We start from the raw sequence: 18,204 nt of genomic DNA on the forward strand, positions 1-18,204 counted from the left end.
AATTTTATTTTGTCTGTTGGGCTTCATAAAAATGTTAACAGTATATAGCTTTTCAATAACTGTAATTGTAATTATGAGCATAAATATTATTTAAAGACTAACTTTTTATTTATTTTGTTAGTAAACGCCTTATACAAGCGTTACAATAAAAAAAAAAACAGTCCTTAAGGTCTTCCCGGTTGGAATGCGGTTTCCTAACCATTCCTCGGCTGCGGTGTGTATTTCAGTTGGCCCACATTTGGACCACCTTAAATATTCTGCTCTCTCATTACAGTGACACACACACACACACATTCACACTCACCGCCACGGGAGCGCGCGGCGGCTGAGCGGCCCTGTCAAATCACTACGGAGGTGACGCGCAGCCCGAGGACTTACATAAAACTACTCCGAGGACTTTTCACTCTTTTAACGCCTAAAAGTCGCTTTACTCGCCCGTATCTCGGACGAGGAGGCCTACACGTCGTGGAAATAAAAAGTTGTGGTAGTTTTGAACTTCTACCAGAGGCTTGTTTCGATTAAAGACAACAAAAAGTTTTTTTTTTCGGCTGAGAGGCACTCAGGACGCGAAGCAGTCGAGGACCGAGAGGAGGGGGAATTTCTAATCGTCTCCTTTTCAGTTTTTTCGAGGCCATGCGAGTCTTCTGAACACGCCCGGACCTGTTAACGCGCACATAAAGCCGGGATAAAGCCACTTGTAGCTCACTTTGTTTCTTCTGAATTCAACATGCTGCCGAATACGGCGCTTTACGCCGCGAAGAAACGGAAGAAGCCCGTCCAGAAAATGTAAGTCAACTCCCCAAACACCGCAAAGCAAAACCCCCGAGCACTCTGAGGTGTCTGAGGTGACCGGAGAGCTAAAGACAGACGTTTTATTGCACTTTATGAGCTCCGTGGTGTGGTTTATACCAGCTTTATAACGCTTTTTACTGTTTACTAATGTAATACTACAGTTGTGCCAGTACGGGCAGTCCCTTTGACCTTCCATAGAAGCTAGGACGTGTAATCCTGTTAAAACACCTCGCTTTGGTGGCTTTTAATGTTTATATTGAGCAACAATCTGTGTGTTTTTCTCCCCAAAGCATGCATACATGTCACAGTGAAGCTTTCTAACATCAGGGATCTCTTTTTCCTTTTTTTTAGGTGCAGCTGTGCAAACATCCCTGCACTACTCCTGTATTATAGCCTGCGTTACATTGTAATAAGCGTGTTTGTGCCCTCTATGTGTGTGTGTGCAATAGTAGCTGGCTTGTTGAATCCATAGGGCTATAAAGTCTATTTTTCCCTGCAGTGGTTATGCAATGCTGGCCAGCCACCCCGAGGTAATGTGAAGTGCTGAGGTCCAGCAGCACTGCGTGGAGAATAAAGTTAACTGTTGCTTCAGTATCATTTAAATCTAATTATACCATCTAGGACAGCTGGCCTTCCCAGACTGATCTGTGGCCTTTAAAAACTCCTTAAAGGACTCCTCAGAAGTGGATGGTGCTGAACTGGAATTTATCTTTTGAGTTTTTGTTTGAGTGTGCCCTGTAGGCGGGGAGGTTGACACTGTAAAGACTGAAACCCCACATCAGAAATCTCATCGTACCACCTTCCTGTGATTCTACTTATGATTTTAATATATGTATAGTATCTTTGTTTCCCTCTTGATTCCCCAATCGGGACGCCTCAGAAACCCCCCCAACGGCGCAATTTGAAAACTACCTCTGCATAGAGAAGGAACCATTTTTGGACGGAGTTTTGCTCATTTCATTATCCCGTTTTTGTAGGGAAGCCAAGCACAGTGAATCTTTGTTCTTCTGTGCTTTGTCAGAGATGATGTTTCAGGACTTGTTAGAAGCCCTTCGAGCGCCGCTGCAGGTCCCTGAGGTCTTCAGTTTGGGAACCACAAAGTTATTCTTTGCACAAAAACAGAAGAACAGAGCCCTCAGATTGCCCAGCCCTATAAAGTGAAAAAAAAAATAGAGATATTACTAATGATAGGCTTAGTTGCTCATGAATTTTGCTGTGAATAAACCACTAGAAGTGGACTTTTCTCTTGCCACTGAACTAGAATGTTCTTAAAGAAACAACAATTCAAACTGGATGTAAACTAGTGGAAAAAAAATCTCTTCGTTGACACTTAAACCAACTGGTGCTCATGTGATTTCTGTAGACTGGAGGAGCCGGGACTCTAACCATCGACCTTCCGATTGTAGATGACCCGCTCTAATGTCACCAGCCTAGAATGAACTTTATAGCCCTTAAAACAGCATATACTGGTTCCAGTGCATATTTAAAGGTTCTCTAAAGCATCATTTTACAATAGTTCCTTCTGTGAGATCATAAAGAAAAACTTAGATTGGGACTCTAATCCAGTACTCTGGTACGCAATGGCCACATAGTTTAAAAAACATTAATAAATCTGCTTCAAAGATCCTTTAGAGGCCCCCTGTGGTGCTGATGGATGGAAGATACTGTATAGGAGTGAGGATGTCTAAAGGATCAAGTAGATGGTGTTGCCGTTTCCAAAGTCACCACAAGTATGTAAGTCTATTTTAGACCCTTTGGGAAAGAACCCTTTAGAGGTTATATAAAGCACCAGGCTCTAATTGTTCTACTTATATTATTCAAGGTGCTTTTCTAGAGGTTCTCCAAATCCCCATCCTGAAGTGTCCTCATCAGACCTCTCATGGGGGTGTAAATAACTTTGGAGAGTTTTTATAAAGCACTGTATTTGAGTCTTGGACACATTACGCTGCTCTGCAGGCTCTCCAGAGAACAATGCTCAGTAAGTTAATAATAGACCCTTAACCATACTGTTAAGACTTAGTAGCACCATGGGCCACTGTATGGGAGTCCTCTAAGGCATCATGGGGCACCATAACATCCTGTTGCATTTCAGCTGATATCCTTAGTTGTGTTGTTGCCTTTGTAGAGGATCTTCTATAACCTTCTATCACCATATTTAAAGTGCTGTAAAGAGCCTTTAAAGAAGTTCTGTATAGCACCATGGTTCAGTTTAAACAACTCCCATGAAGAACTTTCAGAGGGATTCTCCAGGGGGGACATAGTTAATTCGAAACACTGAAAATCGAGGAAAGAACTTTAGATTGGTTCTCTATAGAACCAGTGTTAATTTTCAACACTTAAACATGCAGGAGAGAACCTTTAGAGGGTTCTTTGTAGATTCTACATAGCCCCGTTGATCATTTACACCCTTAAAAGTGCTTTAAGGACCTTGTTGAAGGGTTCTCTGTATCAAAGTGGTTGTTTTAAACTCTTGAAAGTGCAGCACAGAACCTTTAGAAAGGTTCTCCATAACAGCATGGACATTTCATTCCATTAAAAGTGCTATAAAGAACTTTTAGAAGGGTTCTCTAAAGCGTTCTGGGGATATATATTGTTCGAGACCCTTTGCTGTGCCATAAAGAACCCTTTGCTCTCAGCCACGCTGTCCTCCTCACTGTGATTTTTACCAGTTTGTGATTTTTAGCTTTAACAAGCCAGACGGAGTGTTAACTGCCCTGTACAGAACCACAGGCCTGAGCAGGGACCCACGGCAGAACCCAGCCAGAACCGCGGTTTCAGTGTATGTGTGCGTATGTGTGTGTGTGGCACTACCTGCATTAATCATAATCAGGACGTAGAGCGCTCTCACGCAATGTTTCCACGAGGGAGGAGGGAGGGAGGGAGGATGGCGTAATCTGAGACTCGCTCTGTTTTTTCTCCTCCTCCTCCTCCGACTGCCACAACATACTTTTTTCCTGTCTTTTTCCTTCTCTCTCTATGTGTTTTAGGGGAGTTTGTTTTTTCCCTCCCTCCCTCCACTCAAATTAACATAGTTCAGTGTCACGCAAAGGGTTACGTAAGTCTGCCATGTTCAGTTTTTAGGAAAAGTTTGTCTTTCTTTTCTTTTTTCTTTCAGGAAACAGTGTTGAGTGAGGGAGTTGTGAGTGTGAGAGTCAGTTAAGCCCACAGAGAGGTCTGGAGGCGGCGTTACAGCAGCCTTCCCCTGCGGCAGTGTACCTTTATGTTTACACTGTATTGTACAAGGGAAGCATTTAAATTTATGGTAATGTCCATGTGTGACAGAGACAAAGAGACGGCGGATGGATTGTACAAAGTTGTAAAACAATAACAAGAAGGTTGAATTGCACAATGAGTAGCCAGAAGTATTTGGACATCTGCATGAGAAATGCTTGCAGGAGTTCTTGACGTATCAGCCTCCACATTTTGGAGCCGGCTGCAGAAACTTGCAGTGATGTTAGGAAACGAGGGCCTGCCCCGTTTTGGGGTTAAACTCCGTCCCAGAGGTGTTGGAGGAGGCTACTTGACTCCTTCCCACAGATGTTTTATAGCAGCTGGATACTGGACTTCAAAGTGGTGCCAATTCAGTTGAATAATGGTTACTTTTTAGGTGTGTCAAAGCAAAAAAAAAACTTTCCTGGACTTTACAAATTGCCTTGTGAATGTAAAACTAAGGCATTCCAAATTCAGCATAATAACCTCACTTGGGAATTTCTTTCATTGCAGTACCGCTGGCTGCCACTGGAACATACTAGTGTCACATCCGGCTCTCTCGCTCCAGGACGGGAAAACACCAAAGCATTCTTGAGGGGTTCTCCAATGAACGATGACCCATTTTAAACTCTTTAAAGAGCAATGAAGAACATTCAAGAGGTTCTCTGTAGCACCGTGGGTCATTAAAAACCTTTAAAAAGGTTTTTTCTGTAGCATTTCAGTCCCTTAATACCCTGAAATATCCAGTAAAGAACCTATTATTTATGGTTATTCTCATAGTAGTACAATAATGAAACTTTAGGAGGTAGCACCATGGTTCATTTTAAACCCTTAAAAATCATTTAGATTGGTTCTCTATAGCACCACTGTTGATTTTAAATTGTCAAAAGTGCACTAAGATAATTCAGACCGGTCCTCTTTAGCACCATGGTTCCTTTTAAACCCTGAAAGTCCAGGAAAGAACCTTTAGAAGGGGGTCTTTGGATTACAGCCATACCACCCTGAACCTGCCGATCTCTAAGCAGAGTCGACCCTGGTTAGTAGTGGATGGGGTGTAAAGTTTTGGGTGGCTGTGACTCAAGAGGTGGAGTGGGTCATTTACCAATCAGAACGTTGCTGGTTTGATCCCTGGCTCCTCTAGCCTGCACGTTGAAGTATGTTTGGGTAAAATACTGATCCCTGAGCTGCCTTTGATGCATCCATTTAAGTACGAGTGTGTGAATTTTAAGTTAAAAAGCACTTGTGTGAAAGAGGCATGTGAGAGAGTGCTTTGAGCACTAAAAATTAAGTAGGAGAGCACAATGTAAATACCAGTCTGTTTACCTTCTCTACAGCAGCATGGTTTGTGGTTCAAGTTGTAAAAAAAAACAGTGTAAACAAGCTAAGGATATTAAGGATTCTGCTAACTGCTCTGAGACTGAACTCACATGGGAATAAAATGGTTAGATGTTGCTGCTAAGGTTTTGTTTTGGTGCTCTATGTGATGGGCCAGCTTTCAGGAGAGGCACTGTTTCTTCTTAGGACTAACATGTGACGAACATGAGTGTCCCAACTTTCACTTCCTGGTTGTCATATCAAGGTCAAAACATCATGATGCCACTGAGTCCTTGGAGTAAAAGCATATAAAAAGGCATATTTATGTTGGCTAATAAAGCCAACATTTGGATTAATGGGACTTTTGGAGCAGGTAATTTGAGAAAGTCCCACTTCATTTCTTATGAGTATGCGATGTGTTGTGTTGCATTAAATAAGTGTTAAAAACAGTGTGATGAGTGTGATGAAGAACTGAAAGTCTCTAAAACAGTTCCAGATTTGTATTTTTTATTTTTCCTGGAACAGTGGGAAAATATCCTTAACAGCTGTAGCTTGTGCCTAACAAAAAGTCTTAAAAATGCCAAATTATCCCGTGCTTAAGCCTGTCGGGATGTCAGTTTAGGCCTGGAATAATTTAAAAACAACTGTGTGGTTATAATGGCATAAGTTTATAAAGTACTTTTCTTAAAGTTACAAACCGCTTCATAGAGATAAACTAGAAAAACCTATTTCAATTTTTAAAAAAGTTACAGCCCAATTTAAGTTTTTTAAGACCAATATCGATATTTGATTATCATAAAAACCTGATATATCGGCCGATATTTTTTTTGTCTTTCAGACACATGAAACATAAACAGATCTCCCTCACATTTCTAATGTTGTTTAAAAAAATTTGTTCATTCTTTTCTCAACTTTGCTCTCGTCAGCTGGTTGTTTGTAGCGTTCCAAACACGTGCGCCCAACAGGGAAGTTGTGCAATGCCAAAACTACATAACATGAACATTCATAACATGCCTAAAGGATGTTTCTCTTGTCTTTTTTTGCCTTTTAAATTTTCATTTAATTTCCGTTATGAATGCTGATACAGGTACATCGTTAATAACTAATATGGGCTTTCATATCAGCCCTGCTAATATATCGATCAGTTTCTAAAAAATAAAATCCCTGGGAAGAACAAAAAAGAGCAGAATATCTAAAATAAATAAGGCTATTAGTGACAAACCAAGGGCTAAAACTACCGTAAACAATCATAACAGCCTTTCACTAAATTAATGTTTCACAGTTAAAGTCACAGTTCTGGTCTCAGTGTGGAGACTGTCAACCAGCAAAGGCAAGCTGAGACATCAGAGTAACCAACAGAGCCCATGGGGGTTAATAAATCCTCCACGTACTTAAGAACAAGGTCATCTTTATGTTGAAGATTTTTCCTCAATTTTAACTGCAGTAGTAGGAACAAAGACAAGGAGAGGTTGGGGCAGATAGGGAAGATGCTGGAAAAGTACTAAGAAACACAAGAAATGACCCCAAAAGAAAACTATGAACAGACACTGAACTTGGCAAACAACTCCAGATCAACTCGGGTGCTTCTTTCACTGAGCTCTTTCATACTTGGGTTGTGAAACAGGTGTTAAATTGCAGGTATGATATTGGCTCTGGTGTCTTAATTCCAGCAGGGAACAGGCGCCAAAATCATCTTTAGTTTCTATTGTTCTGAAAAGGTGTCGTTGGCGCGTCTGAGACAAAAGTGCCTTTGTGTGAATGCAGGGGAGTGTTTCTCTGAGTCCAGCACACCCCCTCCTGACCCCCCCGCTCTCGCTCTCTCTCTCTCTCTCTCTCTCTCAGACACAAACACACGTAACACACGCTCATATTTACAGTCCACGCCCCTTCCAGGACAGATCTGGCAGATAAAGTGAGCGGCAACAACACTGGCCGCTCATTGTTCTTGCAGGGAGCTGTGCTGTGAGGAATGCAGCGATAGCCATCTCGCCTCGATTTCAGATATGTCGTGTTTTGGAGTATTATTGGAAGCAGATGTCTTATTTACAGCAGGGTTAGCCAAGCAGGGCTTCATCAGGGGCCGTGCTTTACACATACGTGTTACACTTTCAGCCTACAGCCATTCCCACAGAGGCTGCAGGCTTTTAATAGTTACAGCAAAGTCACTTTTCCTGCACCCCCTTGCTGTATTTCACATTTTAGACTGCAAGCGTGTTTATAAAATTAACGTCTAAGATCACAGCAAAGTTTAGAGATGCAGGCTGTTTGGTTCCTAATGTCATTTCTAGATATAGATAGTTGTTGTCTTTTTAAACAGTAACACAGTGAAGTCATGCTGCACTCACTTTAAGAGCAGTCCACATGAAATCAGTCATAGCTGAGCAAAGCTGCCGCTTGACTTTCTCATAATCAGCTGATTTTTTTGTTTTTGTTTAAAAAAGCACAATATCCATGTTAAATTTTAGCTTCACACTATGAATATTTTCCAAGTTGAAGGCCCTGAGAGTTTGAAAGGATGGGGGAAGGTTTTCTCAACTTTGTTGGGGGAAAAAAGGGAGTTTTGAGACCTCATATCCATATTCAGGCTAAAAGACAAGCACCTTTACCCTGGACGTTTGAACAGTTTTCTCATAAGTCACTGGAGAAAAATACAAAAGCTATAGTTTGGGTAAACATGTGGGATAGGCGGTGGCTCAAAACAAGTTACAGCATATGAAAGGTCTCCCTTTTACCTACATTTTGATACCACACTCATCTTGCTGCTGTTCCTTTTGGGTCACAGTGGTTTTCTAACATAGTCAGATTTGAGCTCTGTGTAATGTTTCAAAGGTTAAAATCAGCTGATTGTGAGGGGTCAGGTGGGAGCTGCTGACTGATTTTTTTTTCTTGAAATGACCATGTCTTATGATTAATATTTGATGTCATGTTTTCTTTTATATTGCTAAAGGAAATTTGTCAACTTTAATCTTGAGTCCAGCCTCTAGCAAGCAAATATGCAGTCTTTATTTATTTATAACGCTGTATAGACGGCAATCACACAGCAATTCAACCCCACCTTATTTAACTTGTTTAAAACACACAATAGACAAATCTATGGTTAAAAGCCTATGAGATGAAATTATTGCATAAAAGCAGAACTGGTGCAAACATGATGTAACTCAGACATAAACAGACACTAAAGCCTTGTCTCAGCACAGTTTCATTGAGTCTGAATTTAGCATAATTCATAGTAGCCTGCTCTTATTGTTGAAATGCAGTTTAGTCTTTTATAAGTAAACATATCAAAAGAACACTATGTGGAAAAAAACATTCACTTATGGGCACATTACACCTGTAGGGGCTGCTTGGTAAAAGAAAGCCATGCTCCTGGTGCACAGACTTTGCGCTGATGTTAATGCCAGAGGAGGTTTTGGAGAGTTTTATGCACGATGCAGCTCAGCACTCGTGCACTCTGCTCTATAATGGCATGTGGTCTAAGTGGCTGTGGTTCTAAAAACTTCTGCTTTGCAATAACGTTGATGGTGGGTTTAATAATAAGTAGGGAAATATTTCATAAACGAAATTGTTGCAACACTGGCATGCTGTTACAGCATCGCACTCAAATTCATTGAGCTCTTTAGAATGATCCCTTCTTTCACAAATGTTTGTAAAGGCAGCCTGCATGGCTAGCTACTTGGTTTTCTACACCTGTGCAGTGCAATACTTTTGTACTTGTAATGAATTACAGTCATGACTTTGTCATTTTGATCTGTTTTTGACTCAAGAGCAAGAAGAAAACTTTCTAGCTGCTATGCTGTAGTTAAAGCACTGGGTCAGTTGGGATGTGATGGTTTGTTAGTATAATTAGTGGACCATGTCGATCTGTTGATGCATGCTCAGGTATCCAGATAAGGAAATCCTAGAAAGTTGATCCTGTTCATCAGTGAGAGAAATGTTCCATCACTCATCTAAATAACTTCTTCAATCTAAGCTCACTGCGGGTTTCCTTGTAAACAGTACATGACTACAAACTAGCACCATTGCTGCGAGCTCAGTATCTGTTTCAGTTTTCTGGGACTTTGTTGGTGTTTTCAAACGGCCTCGGTCTAAAACATTTTTATCATGGGTTAAGATGCGCCCAGAGTTTGGGGAGTTTTGGGCAAGGTAATCTCCAATTAACCTGTCATGACATGTGAAGTGCAAACCTGCTGTGGGACTTTGGTGCGCATGTTTGTGTAGATGAGCTGTTAATGAGAGGGTTTTGCAATTCCACACATTGGTAAACTTTAACAACAGCCAATCAGAGCCTACAAGGAGACAGATGACAAAGAGAGTTTTATGCCTCTCGGTTTTTGGAGTGCGCTGTCATGTAGCTTTTCTGGAGCCAGAAGTGACCATATTTGGATGAGTGGCTGAAATACTAAGCTAATTCTTGTTAGCTTGTTAGCTTTATAGATATCTGTTAATAAATAAGGTTTAAGACTAACCAAAAACTAAAATTTCACTCATCAACACTCATGCACAGACTTCTTGCATGATCTGTTAGTGCATGTAGCCTCACAGGAACCAGGTTATCAGTCTGGTAATTGCATTAAAATGCTTTACAAGGCACGATTGAGCAGTCCAGCTCACCGACTCCAGCTCCTTTAGCACACCTAGATTTAAATTTAATCAGAGTCACCCTTACCTTTGAGCCTTAACAAAAGCCACATGAGTAAGTTTAAGAAAGCAATAGAAAAAATAGGAAGTAACGAAATTAAAACAATGTAACAGAAGGAGAGAAAAATAGAAGACGACGGTTTGAAAGTAAAAGGGAGAAAGAGAAACCACAGCAACGACCAAAATATGCATAAATAACAGTGACAATGTTACTAAACATCACACAGTGCTAATAATATGAAATATTTTTAGAGGCAGAGGCAGCCCAAGATACTGTGTGTCTGTGGGAACCTGTGTGTGTGAGCCTGCTTGTATTCATAAGGTTTCTCCATGTAGTGTCTAATAGTGGGTGTGGGGAGCCACAGCCCCACCCCCAGGAACAGAAGCAGGCAGGGAGGAGGCCCGGGCCCCAGTTATCCAGCGAGCCAGTGCATATGGCGCAGAAGAACCTCTGCCAGACAATATCGGGCGTCAGCTCCTCCCCAGAACCCTCAATGTCCACACGCAATTTAAATCTAAAAAGGGGGCACTGGCACCGGAGGTGAGGCTGAAGATGTGCATCGTGTCTATCCCCAAGGCCCTATATGTGCCAAAGTTAAAATAACTTACCTCCCTACAGGTGTTAAGGAGGGAGAACTCAGCTAAAGAGACCAAAGCTGTTCATTAGAGTCAACCTGTAAACATAAAGTTGGACTTCTTAACACGAGAGGTTATCGGGGGACTGCCCTGGAGGTCAACTCCTTACTACGGGAGCTGATTGAAGGGCTGAGATAGAGAGAGAGAGAGAACGTAGATGTGTGACAAGATCACAACAAAGTAATCACACCGACAGTTTTCTGAGTTACAGATGAGTATCTTTAGCATGTACGCAGTCCGTATTTTCTTCAAGTGTATGTATGTTTGAGATGTGAGAGCAGGAAGTCCAGGAATAACTGCTCTGCAGGTTTTGCTATTTTTAGAGTCACATTTGTCATTTTTTTGTTACACTTCATCTCATCAATCACAGTCACACAGATATCACAGATGGCTTTGCTCAGTCTGTGTTTGAGCACATGTGCCCTTTAATTATATGTTTAGAACTGCAAAACCAGGCTTTTAAGGCTTTATAGAAAAGAAATACTCTCTTGAAACTCGTGGGTTAATCTGTGGTATATTTTTGGCTTGTTTTTGCTTTTTAGTCCTTTAACCTGTTGTTGCTTTTTCCTATAAGAACATAAAAGTTAACCCCACCAGGTAAAGTGAGAGTCTAGCAAATAAAACCCCATCAATTTACATTTAATTTACATTTCAGACACCAAGCTAGCAGTTCCCTAGAGATGTTTAAAAGAAGCCGAAGCTGAAAATGCAAAGCAAAGTGAGTAGCGAACAGGGGAAGAGAGATTTCTGTCCTTTCATCTCATAATTTGAATCAAATTTTTCTGTGTGACAGGTGGTTTTATTCTACTACTTTTTGCATATGAGATATCAGCTAATAACCAGTCCACGAACTTCCTGCTTGGTACTTTGTGTTTCTACGCGGTTTGTGTTGGCTTGTGTTTTTCTGCAACCTCAGACCAGAAATCAGGAGGTTAAAGGGTCGAACGCCACAGTTTTAACACATAGAGCACGCTCAGTGTCATTCAGGTGCACCCACACTCTGCAGGCGGCTTCTCAAGTGGCCTCGCATGACCTGAAATCCTCGGCGGAGTCATCGGCAGGAACATCTGAACCAGATTTAAATCTGAGCAGCAGCAGAAGCGCAGCTGGTCTGTGTGAGATCAACCTTTGAGTGGGAGGTCGCAGGTTTGCGTTCCCACAACAACCAGATGCTCTCTTCGAGTGTCCCCGGGCAAAACGCCAGCGCCTCTCCCAGTGCTCACTTTAAGGTCAGAGCTGCTGTCACTGACCTGCTTTGAAACTTGTTTTCACTGAGTGCCACACTGGGAAATGAGAATCACATCAGGGGCCAGCATGGATGTAAAGAGGGCTTGCAGGGATTTCCTGTTTCACAGTGGACCTTTGGCGGCTTCATTCAGGATACTTTGAATATGTATTGCATTTAGGGCTGCCACGATTAGTCGACTAGTCACGATTACGTCGACTATCAAAATCGTCGACGACTAATTTAACAGTCGACGTGTCGTTTGACGCTTTGTAAGATCCCAAAAGACGCAGGAATAAGTAGTAGGATTTAAGAGTGTAATAACGGACTGAAACAGAAGATGGCAGCACTGCATGTACAAGGATGCCAGCTGCCGTTAAACCCCGAAGAAGAAGAAGCTGTGTCCCAGAATTCATAGCGCAGCCCAGCTCAGTTTCCAACAATGGCGGCAGCTAGTTAGTTTTAATATTGCTCTTATTATTCTTTCTGGGTCACAAAATAAACGTTTAACATATTTTCAGGCGAGAATGTAGCTGTGTAAACCTCAAATATCTGCTCAGTTTATCAAGACACCACATATTTTCAAAAGCGCTCCGGCGTTTTCGGAGGCGTCTCGATAGCTCGATAGCTAGCCGGGGGCAAGGCTCACTAGAGCCGTGAGAACACCGGACTCCCGGCAAATCGTTTTCAAACCCACCGCCGTCTTTCGCTACTCAGGTTAAACATATATAAGTCACTTAGATAACTTAAAAATGTTATTGTTTGACTTTTTTTTAGTATTTTATTTGTTCCTGAGTAAATCGGTTTGGCTGAGATCAAAGTTATAGTTTTTACACAGCTGAATAAACGTCAAGCAGACAGCTGATTATCAGAAGTGTGAGATGCTCGAGAATTTACTCCGGTGTCCCGTTATATTTTAGATAGCAAGGAGTTTATTAAACTTCACCAAAACAATCTGCAAATTTCATTAAAATTTAACAAACTGTCATCTTGTCTTTATTTTTAGTTAGCACATACCTTAAACACTTAAAGCTGTAAGCTAATGATAGTTATATAAGAGCAGATGCTGCTGGTGCAATAAGCTGTAGTTTTACGTCCAGTGGACGCATGATCTGATTAGTCGACTAATCGCAAAAATAATCGGTGACTAGTCGACTATCAAAATAATCGTTTGTGGCAGCCCTAATTGCATTATTTGTCAGAAACCTGCATCTCTGGCCTCTCTCTGAGTGGTTTCCACAAAATGCCTACCTGACAAAGACAAGTAAAGACCATCAGTATTATACAGTGTGTCAGGTGTGGAGCTGAGTTTTAAAATAGAAGATCTTCTAAATTTCCCCTCAGGGAGGCTTTTTAGCAGGTGGCATTTAGTGAATTGTCCGTTTAATGTTTTAAAAAACCTAAAAAAAAAACCCTCAAATCACATCTGTCATTTAGCTTTTCACAGCATATACATCATGTACAATACTTGGAGTTTACTTAAATTCCCTCTCCTTGTATACTGAACATTGTTAATTTCAAGCCATTTAGCAGAGCCATTAACAGAAGATTGTGCCTGCTGGATGCACAAGCTGTAAGGCATCACATTGAAAAAATACAATGGTGTGTTGTAAAGCTCTCTCCATGCCCTTTCATATGATATATTACTCAATATATCAGTTTTTGACTGCCATTGTTAGGGCCCAAGGTCAAAGTTGACCATGGGCCCTAACAATGGCAGTCAAGGTCAAATGCTTAGCTAACCTAGGTACTTATGTCCCCTGAGGCCTGGTATATTGCTGTGAAGTTTTAAGACGATCCATAAAAATTGTGGGTTCATATAAAGTTTTTACTTATTTTAAGATTTGGTGTGACTTTCACCAAAATTACCATCACACAAAACTTGAACACAGTATCTTGAAAACTGGATGTTAGATCACTAACAAACAGAACTGATTACATACTCCCTCTGTTCGGGGGGACAGTGATGTGATAGCTTGAAGTTTTACTTTGCTGCATAGCACTTGTGTCCTTTTAAACAGTCATCTTGATTTCTTATTGCTGAATGCGATTCATTTGTGCCAGATATGACTGTTTGCAAGTCTCCTTGACGCCTCAGTGGACACAACTTTATTTCTGTACTTCACCAAAGACAGCAACCTGTGAACTGTGACAGATCATGAGTTGGATGAGCTTATATTGAAAATTTCTGCAGGACCTCCTTTCATCTTCTATCTGAAATCTTCCGCTTTAGATTCTGTTTCTCAGAAAGTCTGAGTGAAAAAAACAAGGCAGTGTTGGTTACATATGTTACCACTGACCGCTGAAGAAGGATCAGTATGTCCATTAGCAGTTGTGAATTCGGTTGAGCTGAAATACAGATGATGTGTGCAAAAATAGCTCCTTGTGCTAAACATATATCAGTTTCTCTAGTGCTGCAGAGACATTTCCAGTGGATTAACTTTTATTTCTTATAGCAATGTGCAGCACTCCACCTAATTTATCAAAAATTGTAATGTCTGGCTCCAAAAATCCAACATAGCAGTGGCCAAAAAGGTAACTTTGGGTAAAGAGGTCTGGCGCGAACCTGTCTCAAGTTTGCTAAAAATACAGCTCTTTTTAGATGTGCTTTTTTCATGTAGAAAGCAGAAGTTAAACAGACAGACGCATGTCTCAGTTTTAAAAAGTGAGATGTATCTAATCGCAGAACATGTCTGACTTTAGGGAAGTCTGTGGTTGGCGTCTGTGCTGTGTTATACTTAAATGAGTATGAATATTGAAGTTTGCCTATTTGGGCTGTAAAAACCGACTTAAAAAAAGTCACTCAGAAAACTCAAAAGTGACCACAGTGAACCAAAAGAATCTCCAGGGACAGTTTTAAGGTGCTCCACAGTGTCACACCTTCTCAGGGAAAGAGAAAAGACCCTCTGTGCTCTGGACGTCTGGTTCGAGTTATAGACGAGATGCCGGGCGGGTTTGCTGCTGGAGTTCAGTTACAGATACCTGCTTTCAATGGCGCTGACCTGCAGCCATCAAGGTTTATTTACCACTTTGCACAAGTCCTTACCAAGCCAGCGTGAGCAACAGGACTGATGGGTTTATTGTAAATTAAACACCCCGCATTCTGATCGGCTCTGGAATAGAGAAGTGAACACGTGTCACAAGGGAAGAAGATTATCTCACACCTAGAGATAATCACCAGACACAACAGCAGCTGGAGCAACAGTTTAAACAGCTATTTAAGTAGAAAAAGAACCTTAAAAACCAACTTTAACATTAATGAAGTCGGGAAGTTACGTTCATATGAAATATGATGCCAAGCTTTATCACGCAAGGTTACATATCAGATACTCAGAGAAGCTCTCAGCATTAGCCCTACGTTGTTCTCACACAGTCATCCTCTTTGTCCTACTTTCAGTTAAAACATTAGACCATTAGATGTACAGCTGAGTGATACGGATACCCAAGATCATGTCTTGATATTTGCAGGTTGAATGGTGACAGAAGATAATTATCTGCCTTTTCTATGAAAGCGATATGTGAGATATCACAGCTACTTAGTTGGCATGATAAAAAAAGCGAGGCTTACTCTTTAGAAACATCAGTATGTCCGCTAACAGGAGCGTTAGATATTAAAAATACAAGTTAATCAGCTGGAAATTCATGAACTTATATCTATATATATGCTGCTACAGTTTTACAAAATCAGAAACAGGAGCACCAACCATAACAGAAAGTAAAGCCTTATTCTGCTGTGGCCTTTTCACTGCTTTACCTGCAGCCGTACAGCTTTATCTAATGAGGAACTGAAACTGTTACACTCCATCAGACTCCACTGGAAGAAACTGCAATTTTACCTCAGAGAATACACACAATATTTGCCCGCCACAGCCTTGTTGTTAGATGCACAAAGTGACCAGAAACTGTGGTTTTGTGTCATGTAAATATCTGTGTTTCTGTTGGTGGAGGCTTTGAAAAGACACAACACATAATTGCACAAGGGGTGCAGTTATGTGTTAGGTAAGTTTTTTTGTTAGGTGACATTTTTTCATTTAAATGCATTTTATTGCTGATGTCCGATCAGATTGTAAAATAACTTAGTGAGACCTCGCCTGGCTCTATCTGTTGCTTCTAACAGCCTGTATGCTGATTTCTATGTACAGGACTCAGGTTGGATTTTTAGTTGTTCTCTTCAGGGGTCATTTTCAGCAATTAGTCAACATTAGCTTAGAAAAGCTTGGAAATTAAATTGATGCTTTTGTAGCCTGAAGAACTGCTGATGGCTAAATTGCCCCCCTTTGTAAGTTGCCTCAGGCCTCACTCAGGCCTAGAGACTGATCGGCAACCACATGGCAATTTACAGTTGCTGGGGAGAAGCAAAGAGGATGATGTAATAAAACCCCCATTGTGACTGCGTGGAAGACTTGTCTGTAAACATTTGCAGTTTGCTCTCAGGTCTGCTGTGAAAGTTGAAAAAGTTCAAGGTAACCTGGAAATATGGATTATTCACCTTCGAAGTAAAAGTTGCACCTTTTGAAATGTGTTGGTTTCAGTGGTCAGGAACAATCTTTTTTTTTTCAGGTTGTAGTAGTTTAGTCAAGAGCAGATTGCTGCGGTTGCCTGGAAGATACAATCCTGTCTGTAAAGAGTTGACAAATTCTTACTCAGTGAGAAACCAGAAACGGGGAATGTTCTCCTTCAAAGTAAAAGTTGTGCCTTCTTGCTGCAGAAGAGCGTCTGTTTGTGCTGCATATTAAGTGCCTTGAGTGCCAAAATTAATTAAATAAATAGATCACTGAATAATAAATTAAATATCCCATTAATTAATTAAAACGGGAAATAATTCATTAAATATATAGGTAATCATAAAATGTAATTTCATTTCATTTAAAACATTTTTACAATTATTTATTTCCCGTTATAATTCATTAACACATTTAATTTATTATTTGATTGTGTATTTAGTTAATTCATTTTGGCACTCTAGGCCCTCCACTGTCACACTTTTCACGGTTTCATTAGCACTCGGCAAGTAGTTAGCAACTTCCAGCAACCTTCAGAAGCCACTTGCCATCTCACCACAGAATACACACTGTTCCCTAGCAACTGGTGGTTACCGGGGAGTCACTGGCCATCTTCTAGGCCTGTTTCACAACAACTGGAATCAACTTCCAGCAACCACTTACAACTGATCTTTGATCACACATTTTCTTCTTGTGACCAATGGTTGCTGACTAGTCTCGAGACCTGTGACTGAAACTCAGGCTCACATGATTCAGCTAAATATTTTTTCGCGCTCTCAAAAGAAAGCAGTAAAGACTAATACCTCTGTTCACGGCTTTCAGTTTCAAAATTCACACGGCGTCTCTTAAGTAAATACAGACAGCAGCTTTTCAATGCCGAAAGAACTTTCTGCACTGATGCAGATGTTAAGTGATCCGAAACATCGGTTTAAACCTTCAGCTTGTGTTTATTGGCTCTCTTGCATGTTATGCTTTCGTAGTGACGACTGAGTGAGCAGCCACCGACACCTATGGCGGTGAAGGTGATCGTCACTTCCAGCACTTCATTTGTCAACAGCTGGGGTTGCCGCAGTCCTTCCCCAACCATAACCAAGCAACCTTTGGTCCCAAAATTTAAGCAGTAACCAGAAGTGAAAAATGAAACTAGGTGCAAATAAAAAAAAAAGATCCAAATGGGAAGTGAAACAGGGTCCCTGGGCTGTTCACCCTTTAACAAGTAACCACTGTCCATTGTACCTCCAATATGGCCATAATTCACGAGCACTGGTAAATCACGTGATGGCAGTGATGGGGGCAGTTGCGTCATTAAAAGGAGTTTGTTATAGTAGATACACTGCCCAGCTTTAGACTGAAGCTGCTAATGTCTGTGTATGGATGTGCAGCCAAAGAGGAGTGTGGTCAGTCTAGATTTCAGCTGTGCAGTCTTGGATTTGTGCAGATCTGATTTAAAATCTTCCCCCTATCATAATAGATAAGTCTGATGAAGCCCTGTATTAGGCAAACATCTTTATACAGAGTTACACCTGCTTTTCATGACCTGATGCTGTAGGTTATTCAGAGTGTGTGAAGTCTGCACCTTTTAGTTTCATGTTTTCTGTAAATAAAATTGACCTTTTGAAATGGAAGAAACCTCATTTAGGAAGGAAGCTCTCCATTTCCTGTCACATTGAAAGTATATAAACCTCCTCAGCCTCTAAACTCTCACACTCGCACTAAAATGGATCATCTTTGATCGCTGTCGATGTCCCAAAGCAAGCGAGCTTACTGAACAGGGCTGAGCACACACGCTTGGTAAACAAGTCTGGCAACAGGTTACATCACTCTTCGGCTCACCTGGTTCCCATGGCAAGAGTGGATGGAGCAGATTAGACTCTGGAGAGCAGAGGT

The 18,204-nt window shown here is 41.1% G+C and overlaps 1 protein-coding gene across 1 annotated transcript in view; it reads left to right on the forward strand.

Annotated features, from left to right (window-relative positions):
- Positions 1–309: 309 nt before the first annotated feature.
- LOC146361211 (aryl hydrocarbon receptor-like) overlaps positions 310–18,204 on the forward strand; it is a 100,947-nt gene continuing 83,052 nt past the window's right edge. The window contains exon 1 of the mRNA XM_084920902.1: positions 310–786. Within this exon, the coding sequence (XP_084777028.1) occupies positions 728–786 (59 nt within the window). The 5' untranslated portion in view covers positions 310–727. The remainder of the gene's footprint in view (positions 787–18,204) is intronic.

The sequence above is a fragment of the Perissodus microlepis genome, chromosome 23 (genome assembly GCF_051167445.1).
Source record: "Perissodus microlepis isolate ML-2025 ecotype Zambia chromosome 23, ASM5116744v1, whole genome shotgun sequence".
Taxonomy (NCBI): Eukaryota; Metazoa; Chordata; class Actinopteri; order Cichliformes; family Cichlidae; genus Perissodus; species Perissodus microlepis.